The 17,154-nt window shown below is 35.2% G+C and overlaps 1 protein-coding gene across 6 annotated transcripts in view; it reads left to right on the top strand.

The window, feature by feature from the left end:
- Positions 1–17,154, top strand: part of LOC145688250 (uncharacterized) — a 212,835-nt gene that overhangs the window by 103,570 nt on the left and 92,111 nt on the right. For all 6 annotated transcript variants that reach the window (XM_081762198.1, XM_081762199.1, XM_081762201.1 and 3 more), the window contains exons 7-10: positions 867–920; positions 8,686–8,730; positions 16,116–16,160; positions 16,944–16,988. In XM_081762198.1, the coding sequence (XP_081618324.1) occupies positions 867–920; positions 8,686–8,730; positions 16,116–16,160; positions 16,944–16,988 (189 nt within the window). The remainder of the gene's footprint in view (positions 1–866; positions 921–8,685; positions 8,731–16,115; positions 16,161–16,943; positions 16,989–17,154) is intronic.

Below are 17,154 nucleotides of genomic sequence, written 5' to 3'. Positions count from 1 at the left end.
TGACTGGGCATTCACAAATTTTATTTTATTACGAGATATATACACGAGTGTAAAATGATCCAATCTTGGTCTTTTGTGTGATCTGAATGATTTTGGTGCTCATATGGTTAATGATACGCGATTTTCATTTCGACCTATGGATAAAATGGAAGAGAGAAAAGGCCGTTGAAAGAGGGAGTCGTTGAATAGGTGCTCAAAATAATTTTCATTTTCAGACATTCATACAATTTCCTGAAAAAATAAGATGGATAAAACAGGTGATCGCTGAGAAAAGTTTCACAGTAGTTTTATTTTCGTAATTCAGTCACAGAATAAGGTATTTCGCATTACTTTTATACTTGGTACACTTGACCTCTTGCTTCTTTCCACACCTGAGTTTTCTAGTGTGAACTATAAACAATGAACGGGCTAGTTATATTCGATATTAGAACATATCACGAAACTAGAATTACTTGGAACTTTATGCTCTTGCTAAACTCATTAGTTTTAGGTTATGTATATTAATAATCTCTCTGTGTGTTTCTGGTTCATGATTGAATGGAATATGCATTGTTGTACACTTTCTTTCTTTTACAAGAGCATCTATAACTTGGAAACACTGTAAACTTTCTGATATATCAGTTGATTCCATGACCCAGCAACTGGTGCTGACATAATAATGAATATCCTTTGTTTATCGTTCATCCTTATACTTCTCTTCTGGTTACACAATGGTTATACTCCATTATTACGAGTTATTGATATTAAACGTAAGTCGAACTAACTAAAACATTATTAATACATTAACTAAAATATGATTGATTGGTCTTTAAACTTTCTGTTAATTTGTAGATATAAAGTAAAATATTTCATTCTTTCCTTTGCAGATGTTTGAGAATTTTCCTGTGGGACTAGAACAGCAGCTTCCATATTACGTTGAGGTAATAGTTTAAATTTATCATTGGTTTACAAACAGATTATGACCTTCAATTAGAAATATTATTTGACTAATAATTTTGGAATACAAAAAGATGCCTTTTTAGATGTCAATATTTCAAAAACTGCATCATCATCACACACACGCGCAAAAAAAATTGTGGATCAGAATTGTATTTAATGTGACGGCAGATTGTCGTCTGTGGTTTTACAATATCGCCATTTATGAAACCTTCCCTAAATTAAAAAAAAATACAGAGGAAAATTATTCTTATTTTCGTGAAATCTTTCTTTCAAATCACTGGACGCGAATGTATGAAATGTTACACACATGTATGAGAACCATTTGATACACAAATTTCGAATATGTTATTTACGTGCTTGAATTGAATAAAATGGATACAGAGAAGAAGGGAAAGGGATTTTGTACATCTTCGTGTACGCACTTTCATGGAAAAGAAAAATAATTTTCAGTTGCAATGATTTTCTTGGTATCATAAGTTATCAATTGATAATGATTCATGTAACAGATGGAAATTTTCTAAAGTCAACAACGGAAAGGAAGGTGCGAAAAAACTATGAAAAATACATTATGGGGGAGCTTCCTGGATCGAGGGGACTTTTGGTAAGATTTTCATGATCTTGAATTTTGAAGTTCCATCGTGAAGAAAGCTGTTGGTGAAAGAAGCTAATTCTTTTATTATTAAGCTATTTGCTATTATTAGTTTTTTTTAAGCTCTGGAGGTATGGTGGCTATGTAGTAGAGTACTGACTTTTGGTGCAGGGTGTCCCTGTTTGATCCCAGGACATGTTACCTCGTGGGGAATAACATCGTGTCTGTGGGTTTTCCCGTGGCTCTCCTATTTCCTTTCCCATTCTCATTGTACCAAGTCTTTTACAACCATTCATTTTCATTCATCATCAGTTTTGTTTACTCTACAAAGCATAATCATAGGACGTAAAACTGAAATTTTTCAATTTTCATTTTCATTTTAGACCTCCATATATATCCATTTTGAAATCTTTGCGACCATGTATGCTTACTTAGCAAGGATGCACGATCTCTGTAGTCCCTCCATTTTCCAGTCTGTTAGACTAACACATTATTTGTTGTTAGTCACTTCCTTATTTTAATTTACGTTTCTGCATTTTACTAGTGTAGATCTGACAGTCTCATCTTTACCACTGACATTACTATTCACAGAACATTTCATAGTGATGTTTCATTTTTTAAGAACACGCGTACACCTATTTTGTTCCTGTTTACATAAATATATTTGCAGCGAGCACATTTTACCAAAATGATTTTGTTTTATCGTAGTAAAAAAAACAGTACTAAAATAAATAAATCAAGTATTAGAACAAGAACAAGACAAAGTATCTTGTCCAGACAAATGCGAACGTACTATATATATATATATATATATATATATATATATATATATATATATATATATATATATATATATATATATATATCCTAATTTCTGTATATTCGGTGATCCTGATCCTGATGGTAAGGTAAAAATAACACACGATGATTTCAGTGATTAAGCCAAATGAAACCAACATATTTTAGATAGAGACAATTGAATGAGATGGAAGAAAGAACTAAAAAAAATCATATTCGCACTCATTCTTGTAGTATCGTGACCTTCTTTATCCAAGCAATATCACATAGGGGAAACTGTAAAGACAGCAATAGAAATATATTATCAGGTTTTCTGTATTTACCCTATTAACGAAAACTTATGCTACAATGGAGTTTAACGGAACTAAATAGAGTGTATAGATTTGTAAGAAAGTTTGCTGTAAATGAGAAAACAGTCATAATGCACTTTTGTTCCATTATTCATATTATATAACATTACTTGCATATCTTTTCACAATTACGAAAAATTTGGTTTCCTGTTTAGTACGGCTATTGTCTCAAGGGGTATAGCAGACCCAGTGATAACCTTTTATACACATTACTGCCATAGGTTTAATATTGAAAGCACCACGCTAATTTTTCTCCTGTATTAAACCTTGTTCAACAATTCACTGATGTTCCATTCCTCAGTCTTCCCCCTCGTGGTCGAATAACTAACGCCCGCACTTTCGGTTCTCAGTTTAATATCTGATCGGGTTACTTGCCTCGGATACAAATCGGGGTTGTTTCAGACCCATTTTAAATAGTAGACTCAGTCTCATAGTCTTCATACTGAAAAAGAACACTGAAATCAAATAATTCCATTCCATCATATTTAGTGTTGCTCGACGTGCTCTCACAATTCCATTCCTGAACTTTCCGTAAATAAAAGGCTAGTATTCAAGCAGAAGATTCAGGTTCGATATTCAGTAAGGGTAGGAACACATTTTGTGATTGGTTTGAAATTTTGTATCCCTTTCATCAGTGAGGTATATGAGACATGAAACTATTAGTGGGGTAGCATAATGATAGAATCATGCATATTGTGATAAGAACATAAAATTTTGCACAGAGCTTACTAACATAGTGACAAATAAATTTTGACGTAGACCCCCAAAACCTGACGACAATTTCCTGGAATTCCAGGCGCTGTAACATCTGGAGCACTGGAGAACGGTATGTTATCGCTGGAATAGCCATTACGTGAAAACGGCTTGACCTACAGGGCAAAAGGAAGACTGAAATGCAAGAGAAATAACAAGCCTTTAATTTTATTTCTAAATTGTCTTAATTGCACATCATCCAGGGCCGCACGAGGGGCCCACAATTCATTAAAAAACAGAAAACCTATGGCGTACTTTTTCTTTGTGCTTTTTATTTGGCCACTTCATGAAAAAAAGTTACATAAAATAGTAATAAAGTCAAAATTTAAATTAAGTAAACCACACTTTCTTGCTGTAGTAATTGCATCAGTTTATAGTCACTTACACATACCATCACAGGCACACAAGGCTGTGCATGGAAGGAATAGGCCAGCACATTTACACATATTACAGCACAGAGATTTACATCCGCAACGAACAAGTTCTTGGCAGTGCTTGGAAAGTTCTGGTAGCACAGACCATAAAGGTGTATACCCTGAATCACTTCTTTTCCAGCCCCACTGTTCAGAATCTGGAAAATTAGGTTGTAGCGCAGACCACTGTGACCAAATATATCCTCCTTGCAAAATGGCTCTTTTCACATCTTGAAGAAGTGTAGCCTCAGTGGGAGGTACGCTTTCCAACTGACGACATTTTTAGTTACTAGCATTCGACGACAGTCGTTTACATTTTGCAGGTTGCTGGTTCGATCATATAGGGACACGGTGAAACCTTGCAATTTCATGAATGTAATATCGTCTAATTTTAAAGGCGCATGTTCTACAAATGCAGCAGTAATTTCTAGATTTGTCCGCCACGCTTCCCAAACTGTTTTCTTTCCCCGACCTGCAAAGGCAGATACAGTATCGCATCCGGTGAATGCGTGCCAAAACAGGATGCCGTCACAGATTTCTGTCCCTAGTTTTTCCACGTACTGGTGAATAGGAAAAAACTTTTATGCTTACCAACACCATATTCAACCAACAGGTGGGAGAGTAGTAGTTTGGGGAAAGAATGCAAAGCCAGGACAACTACATCTGAATCTACTATTTTGATGATAATGAATTTATGGCCTGCTTTTCTGGCATGTTTGGCATGCAGAAGCAACCTCGTATCGGCCTCTTCATGCGTGCACGGTGCTAGTGGACCGTATATATTTACGTCAAATGTACCCCATATGTCAATACCTTCAGTGCAAATAACAATTTTCTCATGGGGTATTTTAGCCTCGTTCATAGATTCTGCAATTAAGTGAAAAATACTTTTTTTGTTCTCTTCATTCTGCAAAAACAGATTCCAATTTTTCTGGATGGGAGTAGAGTTTGTAACACGAACTCATGATGCTGACCCTCGTTTCTGTCTCTCTTCACTTTTTAAGCTATCTTGCAAGTAACGATCAAACACCATATCTACTCTGCTATTCTCTGATAGAATGGATGAAATATAAGGATGTACTTTCATCTGCAAGTAATCATGGAATGTTTGTGATGGTGACGGCTTCAACATACGGATGATACCAGAGCTGTCCAATATCATACATGTAGCAGGTGGAGGGGTAAATTTGGTATCGCCGTATTTTTCTAAACATGTAACTACATCTGATTTAGTTCCTTTGCGTATGAATCCATCTTCAGAAATTGACGGAGGATATCCCAGATTTTCATGAGCAAAAAAGTCGGATAGATCTCCCTGTCGACTCTGACATGATGTGAAGAGAGCATAGTCATTTTTAATATGGATAGCTTACGGTGTTCGGGATTAAGTTTTTCATTGTCTTGCGACAAAGAGCAAGGTTATTTCGTTTAATTGGTTCAAACAGTGATTTACTGCACAGCTGCAACCGTTCCTGTTTAAAACTGTTACACTGATCTCTTCCAAGAGTTTCAGCAATGTATACCGACTTAACTGAATCATCGGGCATTATAGAATTAGTCGCAACACCAAAATGTTCATTACCTTCTTGAATAAAAGGATTGTTGCCATTCTCTGAGAACACACTACCAGTTCTGTGGCATCATTTTTAAATCGCATATTGCAACAGATGATTCTTTGTGGCGTATTCTGAGATCATCATTATCAGAGATCAATCCACACTCTTCCTCAAAACCCGATACAAGGTTGGCAATTACATGTCCGGACACCATCCATTTTAGCAACGCACTTGAGTTTACGGGAATTTCAATTGCACCACCTTCAGACTTCACCGTCTTGTTGCACTGTTCGTGCATTTGATCATGTCCCATACAAGAAAGTAGTCGACTTGTTTTGGAACATACAAAAGCTCCACGGACAAATTCCTCATAAATGGCAGGATGTCTAACCCTAAGTTCCTGTTAAGATTTACCAAACACTGACATCCATCTTGTGTAGTGAGTATGGTCAAGAGCGAACATCCAAGGGCACATTTGAGATAGTGAGCTTACATACTGTTCAAAATCTGCTATTCGCACACTGTGTAGGAAATTTAAGAGCATCAATTCCAACTGTAATACTGTGTACCAGTATTTAAACTGAACCGATTCACTTTGTCGAATATCAATCCATTCTTCAAATGATAGATGTTTGTCAGAACCAGAAGCCGCATACTCTACGTACGCTTTCCTTAGTATAATGTACAATGCTGCTGATGTTACCTTGTGAGCATATCTAGCTCGCTTAACGTGAGAACCATGCAGACATTGATCGGCCTTTCCAGAAGTTGTTACGCCTGCCTCAACCAAAAGATCCGTTCATCCACTTCCAGTTAACCACGTGCCCAACATTTCCAGAGACGCCATCTCGATATGAAAAGGGCCCATCATAACTATAATTAAGTCTTCTCCACACAAATTGGGCAGCATCCATTGTACTTGCTTTGCCAACAGGTTGATCACACGTAATGACAGGTACTTGAAATGGATTCAATGAAGATAAAGTTCTCTTGATTATATCAAAGCAATGCCGAATCATTGCAGGCGAATTTATGGAATCTGGAAGTAACGGAAGTAAAACACACTGACTTTTAGGTGGAACCTTACCACGATACTCACAAGTATAAAAAAGCAGTCCATGTCATGTTTGGTGTATTTCCAGGACTTTCTGTTGCAACTGCTTGGATGTGTTCCAGCCACTTGCTTGACAATAGCTTTCTTTGCTCAGGCAGTTCATCAGGATTTATGGTCGAAACGGGCACATTGGATTTCAGTGGAGTTATCCAGGGGACATTTGTATACCACGCTGGTAACGCACCTTCTCATACAGATTGCGAGAAAGTTATTCAGTAGTTGAGTAGGAATTTTTATATATTCTGGTAGCTTAAACAACGAAGATTCTTGTGATATATAAATCTTCTCTCAACTCTGTTTCTGTTAAACAAAATCTTTATCAACATTACCTGAATATCAGCATACATCCCAATGAAGTGCAGAAAGACCGGCTGGTTATTTAAAGTTCCACCTTCAAGCTTCTTTCACACATATGTAATATTAAAAGGCTTTCTTGATGATAAAATATAATTTGATTTTTCAAGACGACATCTCGTTTGTCAAATATAAATAGATTTCTTCAGTTACGGCGCAAAGTTGCTATCATTACAACCATATTTTCAGCTGGGAGTCACTGTAGCCAGCCACTGCAATTATCTGCAAACATCTACGTAGCCGTGTTTAATTTGTCACTGCTGCCTAAACATTTGAAACGGTATACTGGGAGGAAACACTTACATGCCTTTGTTATGCTTCTTTCGGTGTCAGATACAACAACTGGGTGGGTCACTTTTGAATTCATTTTTTGCCCACAAAATGATAAAGTAAAATGTGATGGCCGCAGGCGTTTATTCAATACTAACATGAACGAAAACCAGTGGTGTAGCGCATCACTTTAAGTGCACATAGCTCCGAGACTATTGATCTCATATACATTAAAAGGATATGAACGTAAAGCTTAAGGTTTTGCTAAACGATTACAAGAGTGTTATTGCGATATATGTTAAACCAAAGCTTCCAGATGGATAAAACCATAAACAAACGCCATAGGTTTTTTGTTTTTTAATGAATTTTAGGCCCCTCGTGCGCCCCTGGATGATGTTCAATTAAGACAATATAGAATTTAAATTAAAGGCTTGTTATTTCTCTTGCATTTGAGTCTTACTTTGGCTCTGTAGGTCAAACCGTTTTCACATAATGGCTATTCCAGCGATAACATATCGTTCGCCAGTGCTCCAGATGTTCCAGCGCCTAGAATTCCAGGAAATTGGCGTCGGATTTTTGGGGTCTACGTCAGAATTTATTTGTTACTATATTAATAGACTCTGTGCAAAATTTTATGTTCTTATCACAATATGCATGATTCTTATGAATTTTTCCTCTAATCCACTCCACTATATAGCTTAACCTAAAGTCCGAACATTTTGAACACGGGTACATAATGTCTGGATATTAATCATACCATAGGTTTACAGACGTTTGATGTCATGTCAGTGCTGAACAATTATACTTAAATCCAAGTAACAAAATTTGTTTTCCTGTAAATGAAATGGAATATAAAATAACTCTTGAAACTGTAATTTATTACCAAGAACCTAATATTTATGATCATTGAATCAGACCTATTATTTATTTAATTAATTTGGTTCTTTCATCGATAATTAAATGCTTGGAATATAATGTAAAATAAGAAAGACCAAAGGCATCTATAGTGGAGCACTAATGGCTGCTTATGTGAGATTAAGTACAGAATGGTTGGGAAACTACCGGAAAGTTTACTGTGCACAAAAAGATTGTAAGTTAATCCAAAAAAATTGTGAAGAGGCCGTTGGATTGTATCTGGTTCTCATCTTGTCCCTTAGAATTTTCTGCTTATCAGAGTGTATATACATAGAGTTATTTAGCGTCAAAGCAATATTTTGAAAGACAACACTTGCGGATAAGAAAAAACGAACACTAAATGATAGACCATCCATATGCAATACGAAAAAGCATAAAAAACTGATAATAGTTAAATAGTGACGAACGTTGTTTCAACAAATGCTGATTCATTTAAAGTATTCACTAAAATATTTATGAATTCCTGATAATTTTAATAAAACATCAAATTAAGAAGTCGGAGAGCTATAAGTACCCCTCTTTCTTCCTCTTTATTTATTTACTTTTAATGTTTGTCCTCAAGTCTTAATTTTAGCAACTTGGCAATGTTATTGAATCTAGCATAACGTTACATAAGAGTATTTTCTTGTTCTAGGTTTCACAGTACCGGCCTGGTTTTCCAGCAACCTTCCCGATGGAGGTAACGTAATAAAAATAACAATTATTTTTTAACGTTATTCATTTAAGTCATTACTCAATAATTATAAATATACAGCAATTCGTATTTGTTGATCTTAAATTTTAAATTTTGTCCCACACTACCATTCAATCACTGGACGAGAGAAGTTTCAAGCCATTTTAAAGAAATTAAAGGAAAATTTCGAACAACTGTACCACATAGCAATGTCTTTAGAAGGTAATTATTTTATTGACCACAATTAAACATAACATTTAATGGAACATTCTTTATGTAACAGTTTAATTTTGACATTTTCGATGTGTGGTTTTAACTCCTTTTTCGTTCAACACGATCTCTTTCATCCACTTGTAGAGAAATTTAATTCGTAATCAAAATTCTTTTTTGAATGCTTTTCTGAATAAATTCTAGTTTTACATAAATGGTTTAAATGCTTAATTTGCTTTAAATAAAACCAACTTAACTTGAGGAATCTTTGCTAATTTTAAAAATAATTTAATTAGAGTAAGATAAAAGCTTACCAAAGTGACAATGCAGAAAATTTCCTTTTATTTAAGCTTCTAAGAAGCTTTAAGAAGATCTGTAGCCCTATCTGTATTTGAGATTACAGTATGTGTAAGTACAGACGGCTTTACACGGAACAAAGTTGAGCTGAAACCTAATCAATTTGTTGCCAGTGCCCTTGTAGGTCCTCAAAAGTGTGGACGGTTTATAAACTGTAAAATGAGATTTATTCGAGTCTGTATATACAGACATATATTTTCCTCCTTCTGATACATAAAAATGTGCTTTGTTACCTCCTCCATTGTTTCTGAGCTGTTATTTAGAACTTCTGTAACACTCGTATGTAGATGGTAGTCATCTTTGGTGCTACAGACATACGTTCGATATTTCGGAGAGTCACGTATGGTACTTGTTTTACTATAGAATGAAAGTTCCTTAAATTGCATAAGCTTGGTGCTGCAATGGAGAGTTAAATTCAATAAAGAAACTGAATATTACAACATATTTTTTTTCAGCAGAAGGATAAATTAGTCGAGAAGTCAATCTTGATACGTTATTATTATTATTATTATTATTATTATTATTATTATTATTATTATTATTATTATTATTATTATTATTAAAATGGCCTTCCTGTAAATTAGTTAGCCAAAATAATTTTAAAAAAATAGTAGCTGCTATTTCAGCATGGCACTGCCAATACGTATAATATGATACTTTTGTCTGTTTGAAAATTATTGAAATAATTATTTTGATCAAAATACTTTATTTACATGTACGAAGAGAGAACTTCTGAAATAAATTTACTGTTCAGTTTTTCAAACATGTATTTTATCTTGTTAGTCGATGCTCCAGCAATTAAAATAGTATTTTTTCGCCTACTTTAATGTATCTGCATGTACTTAATTTATGTATAATCCCCCTCTCTTTGTCTCTCTCTCTATATATAATTCACATTTAACAACACTAACACACAAAAAATTGGTAACAAGAATATAAAATTAACAAGATTTCAGTGGATAGAAACACTGCCATGTAAGTAGACCGTTTGCTGCTAGGGTCAGTATGACTAAAAATGGCTGTCAACGATAACAAGAGAACATTTGTGTTCTCGACATTTACCAAAAACAATTTGTTATAAGCGCGCAACATAATTTTCGAAGAAGGTTTAGCATACAGCGTAGACCCTTCAAGTGGAAACGCAACTCGTACTAGGCTTCCGATTTTGAGGAAAGATCTTGCAATTGTAATTAAAAAAAATCATTTGACCGTCCACCAGTAAGGGTTGGAATAGTGGAGAGTGTCCGTGCAATTTTCACACGAAGTCCGCAGAAATTCACCTTGAGATTAAAATATATAAACAAATAAAATAATAATGATCCCGCAGCCACTGAGCGTAAGAGTCTTCATAAATGCATATGATTTTATCCCTACTGATTGCATAATTTTTGCAAGTCCTGAAACTGGACGACAAACAGAAATGATTTTCCCTTTGCAAGAGCCCGTAAATTATAATGTAAGCCGATGGACTAATGGAATAATTAGTGTTTAGTAAAGATATTATCTTCCATATTTTTTTAGAATAAAGTAATGTACTGTAAAATTATTGGAAACCGAAAAGTCACATGCTTACACGAGGAATATATACGTGATTCCCTAAAACAGTTAAATATATTTCATATCTGTAAAGGTCACAGATATGGCGTATGTTGCAGCTGGACAGGATATCTTAGGTTACATCTCTCAACAGAATGTAGCACTTCTCTATTTTCACAAAGAAATAAGAAGTTAATAGGATATTACAAAACAGATGAATTCACGGTGGTGGTAGAAGCGATTGCGAATTTTTTTCTTGGTTTCCACATTCAATGGGCATTTTGCCCCTTGATTTCATGTTACTCTGGCATGTTTTAAAGACGGAACCTACAAACCACCACTATAATTCACCATTCATAATATGTGAGTGCACATCACATAAATTATTTTATCAGTCGATCGTGTTACATCATGTGACGTAGGAACTTGATTAACTAACTAACTAACTCTATGGCCTATGGAACCCGGAGGTTCAGTCCCGCGTTCACAAAAGCTCTCCACTGACTTCTATCCTTAACTAATTGCATCCAGTTTCTACTTTGTATTCCTATCTCTGCGAGATCCATCTTAATATTATCCTCCCATCTGCGCGTAGGTCTTCCTAATGGTCGTTTTCCTATGGGTCTACCAGTCAAGACTTTGAAAGCGTTTCTACTTTCTTCCATTCTAGCTACATGACCTGCCCATCTAAGCCTCCTAGACTTGACGATCCTAACAATGTTGGGCAAACCGTATAAACTATGTAGTTCCTCGTTATGAAGCTTCTGCCATTCCCCATTCTCGTTCCTCTTGGGTCCGAATATTCTTCTCAGGATCCTGTTCTCAAATACTTTCAGTCTATGTTCTTCCCTCAGAGTAAGCGACCATGTTTCGCAACCATACAGAACAACAGGCATGATTATCGTTTTATATATTTTAAGCTTCAAATTCCTCGACAGAATTCGCGACGACAAGAGATTTTGAACCGAATAGTAACACGAATTCGCTGCTTTTAGTCGACATTTAATTTCTTCTTGAACTCGATTACAGACTCAATATGTATCGAGTAATAGAGTTGGCTCACATTGAACTCCTTTGATTTAGAAAACAATCTTGATACTCTAAAGCAAACCTTCTTGAGTTTCTGTCCTTATTGACAGCGCGTATCTCTGAGTATCACTATTTATGAGTTCTACACTGGAAACATCTCATTTCAGATACACATGAATGCTCGTCCATATCCCTACATTGAATTCTCACACGTAATACATTGAGACATATATTTTAAGTTACAGTTGTTAATCTAGGTCTGTGGGTCTCAATCATCTTTTACATTTTACTCCTTAGATAAATATCAGATTATAGCTTTCAGCAAGATGTTTAAGAAGGGCAAAACCCATTGCGAGTATGGGGAAATAGACGCTGTAGGTTTAAAATTCTAGTCAAAGAGCCTGCGGAAAAAGAGGTGTTGGGTATACTAAGACGAAATCAGAGGATAAGGTTACGCAGATTTTTTTAAAAAGTCAAACAACACCAATCTTCATTGGATTAGCATGTCAGAAGATTCAATGGCGAGTTTATTTTGTTTCTGTGGCAACAACCCTTTGGGATTCGTAATCCATTGAATAAATTACATTTTTATCAAGTATTAAGTTATTATAATTAAATTTTTGATATGCCAGATCATTTTTGTAGATATTTTTATCCTGCTGAAATATACACATCCAAAATATTGAAAAATCTTTACAAAAGTTTAAGTTTTACTTATAACAGAGATTGAATTCCATAATTAGAAATTTCGGTGAAAATAGTTTTATGCGTAACATGCTTAATGTTACAGACTAACGAGAACATATTTGTATTTGTATGGTGAAAGAGGTTCCTTAGAATTGAAATTGATGGTGCAAATACTCAGTCTGACCTATCTTCAAACTTTGAATAACCCACTTAAGCTTTGGTAGGAATGACATATTTCATGATGAAGACTATGCAATTGTTTCCTGTATGGAGTCACATGATCATATCAGTTGAGATTAATTTCTTGTTTGTTGAAGTTTAGCGTTTCTTTCCAGCACTGACACTATTTGAGACTTGGAACTACAGTTTAAGCTGGAATCTGAACCATTGTAATGCGTTCAAATACTCTTCCACCGGTAATCGAATCCAGAACCACATGCAGCAAAGGCACACGCGCTAGCCATTAGAACAGCGGTTAGCATATTTCGCATATGAAGCTTAAGATGGGAAATATGAGCTAAATATTTAAAAAAAAAAAATCATGAGACTGCAACCCACCAATATTAGTAGATATGCAGGTTGCATAAACTACACATCTATTAACCCTTTTAGTATTCCACTTTCTGAGATAAATTTTAGACTTTCACTGAAACAGTTACTGCTTCCCTACTATTTATCATAGCATGATGGCTCATACCTCGTTTTTTTTTTCAGGAAAAGCATACTTTCCAACGGTACCACTCGTTTGTCCATATTGTACACCAAATGGGACAATTGGGAAAAACTGTGAGATTTCTGAAGAAAAAAAATCGAGCTTTTGCGCCCCTCTGAGCCGGGCCTTGATTCACGTAGGGATCTGATTTTTTAATTTAAAAATACGCTGTTTTGCACATAATAAGTGTGCAAAACGTCAATCTTGTATCTTGAAACTTCAGGTCGGGAGAAGTTTTTGAAACTCTGAAGGTGACCCAATTTTTAATATAAAATATTTCAAAAACGTACAGCGTCATTACTATTTGACCTAGAGTCACGGTTCAAAAACCATTTTCTTTAGTATAAAGTGCCCTTTCCAACGGTATTGCTCAGATGTCCGTATCATACACTTGAACCGGAAAGTTCGGGAAAAGCCCAGAATGTTTTTTTAATCCCCCAGAACACTTTGCCCCTCTGGCCCGAGTCTGGGTTCACGTACGGATCTGAATATTATTTATTTAAAAAATATGTTGTAATGTATATAATACATGTGCAAAATTTAAATCTTGTATCTTGAAAACAAAGGGCAGAAAAATATTGAAAGTCTGAATTAAGGCCCAATACACACACACACACACACACACACACACACACATATATATATATATATATATATATATATATATATATATTTGCTCGCGGTTTTTGTGCTCGCGGAGTACGGATCCAATGTTAAAAGTGCAAAATGAAATATCATGTATCCAATATGGCGAACAACAAAAGTATAGAATAGAGAAATATGTGTATCGAGGCGAGCCTGGGCTCCATCTCGGTCTCGTCTCGATTTGGAAAAGCATATGTCGGTCTCAAATTAGAGACGAGACTGTGACGAGATCAAGACTAGTCTCGGTGTCAGTACATTTCATACTCATGAGAGTGGACATTTGACAAACAAGTATACACGGCATAATGTGAAACCGGAAAGACATTTGTGGAAGAATAACGATGTTTTAAGCTCCAACGCACACTTTTCACTGTTATTGTTCGAATCTCCAGATGGCTTCTGCAAATAATCGCAATGTATCCTGCAAGCACCATTCAAGCGAGATGTTGCAGATGTAAAGTGTACTTAGTGCAAGCTTTTCAACGATATATAATACATGCCGATCGCTGCGTATCCCTTCGGGGGCGGAAAGGAAGTTAGTAGTAAAATAATTATTATCTATGATAGCAAGGTGTTCGTATTATAACTTCCATCTGTGCTCTAAAACCTGCCCTGCATTCCGAACCTCACTTTTGGCATGATTGTATAGTAAGACACGCTCCCTGTTTTTTTGTAAATCATCACCTGTCCCTACTTGTCCCGTTATGCACTATATATATATTTCTACTACATGTGTAATAATCACATTATGTTCGTTCTGTACATATTTTTTTGGACTGTTCGTCCGCCACATTGGTTCCGTGATACTACATTTTACACTTTTAATATTGAATTCGTACTCAGCAACCACGAAAACCTCTACCTACATACTTTTAGTTCCATAGCAACGTTTTGCATTTTGTCCGTCATCATGAATCTGCCATTTTGTATTTTATACGTTTGGTATCCTATTCATACATAGCTACGACGAATATCTCTATAGACCCAATTTCAGATCCAGTGTTTGGGGTCCCGGGTTCGATCCCAGTCCCCGCCAAATGAACTTTCTGGTAGACAAACACCGTGTGCGTGGGTTTCCTCGGTATTCTCCCGTTTTCTCCCACTTTCTTTATTCCACCATTTCATTCATTACTCATTATCACCGTCTCCTTTAGCCTAACCGGCATAACCGTGGGACGTAAAACTCAAAGATTTTATTTCATTTCATTTTCAATTTCAGATCCATAGCTTGTTTTTTGTAATTTGTTTCCACCATGTTGATTCTATCATTTTGATTTGTAAACATTTGCTGTCAGATTCGTATTCAACTACTTTTTAAACCTATATATGCACTACGTCTCAAAACAATTAAATCATAGCGTCCCAATTTGTACACGTTTTATGGTGTTTCGGAGCGTGCCATGTTCAGATCTTCAAATGGTCGCCACGTCTCCTACAGGCCCTATTTATGCGAGATATTGTACATGTGATATGTACTCCGTGTGACATTTCCAACGATATATAACACATACAGATCCCCGCATACCACTTCAAGTACTTCTCTTGTCAGTCTTTCGCATACACGTCACAGATTGAGAACCATTGATCTAGATAATAATAAATAATCCAGATAATAAACATAAATATTTAAAATTAAGAAGTTTTATTCTGACATATTTATGCTTACAATGTTGCAATCTGTTTGATAATATAAGTAATGGTTGGGTTATTTAACATGCTACACAAGCACACAACTAGATCATCTTTAGAAGACAAACTTCTACATCTTTATTCTATATTTATCTCTCTATATTTCTAAATATTATATGCATTTGTTTTAAATATACTTCGTAGATCTTATACTGCCGCTGAGATGAACGGTCATTTTGACTAATACTAATCATACTTCAGTGTCACTAAGAAATAATGCTGAATTTGATAAGACATATTTCTCAGAAATTGATTGATCTGTCTAGTCTCGCTGTGAAATATTTTAAAATATGTCTATAATTCTGTTCACAAACTTTAAAATTTTATATTTAGAGTAATTCGTGCTAAATAACTTTGTTGTATTATGCCTATCGTCGTAGTTCTATCTCAATAGTGTTAGAGTTGTTACAGATATCACATTCTAAATAATTTTACCACGCATCAATTTGTTGTATACTCCATATTACAGAATATTCTGTTGATATCTGAGTTTCTCTGGAAATTACATTTTTTATGTATTTTTCAGCCTCCCGCAGCCAATCAACCGGTGAATCAAGGAAATAGAGGAAGGGTAAGTACATATAATAAACACACATGACATATGCATATTCACCCAATCAAGAATACTTACTAAACTATATATTTCTGAACCCTTAATGTAATGGAAATGTACACATAATTACACACTTCCGATTATTTAACATTATGTGTTGACAAGAGTACAACCCTATGCATAGGCTATCCCGGAAGGCTCGAATAATAACGGAACACTTGCTTTGGGTACATTTGTTGGATATTTTGTTGATATTATTTATGTAATTATTGTGTCTCAAAGAAAGAGTGCCGAGATTGTTTAAACATATTACGGACAACCCGGTAGCTCAGGGCTAGAATGCTTACCTCTAGTGCATGGGGTCCGTGATTCGATCTTCGGCCAAGTAATTTTGTGGTGGACAACACTGTAGGTTTTCTCGAGGTACTCCCGTTTTCTCCCTCTCTTATTCCACCAATTATTCCATCATCATTCACTTGCCTAAATCATCCGTTTTCCTTAACCTAACACGCAAAATCGTGAAGCGTTAAACTGAAAGATTTCATTTCATTTTTTAAATATGTTACTCAGAAACATAATTGATATTGTCCTACTATATTACATTTCAACATATACTCTATACCAGGATCACAATGTACGGTCATGGTGCACGGCCATAATCTCTTAAGTCACTTTCTGGTAGTATTTTAGTTTTTGATCCAACACTGATAAGGATACACCAATTTGTTGTATGCACTATATTACAGAATATTCTGTTGATTTACGGGTTTCACCTGAAACTTCATTTTTTATATTTTTCAGGCTCCTGCAGCCAATCCACAGGAGAATCAACGAAACCGAGCAAGGGTAAGCACTTATATATATATATATATATATATATATATATATATATATATATATATATATATATATATATATATATATATATATATATGAAGCATTAATGGAATGGAAATAAAATGATCCATTTTTGCTGGTTTAACACTACGCTTTGACAAGAATATAATCCATT

This window comes from Thermobia domestica, chromosome 6 (genome assembly GCF_964235325.1).
Source record: "Thermobia domestica chromosome 6, izTheDome1.hap1.1, whole genome shotgun sequence".
Taxonomy (NCBI): domain Eukaryota; kingdom Metazoa; phylum Arthropoda; class Insecta; order Zygentoma; family Lepismatidae; genus Thermobia; species Thermobia domestica.
This window is presented reverse-complemented; position numbering and strand designations above follow the sequence as displayed.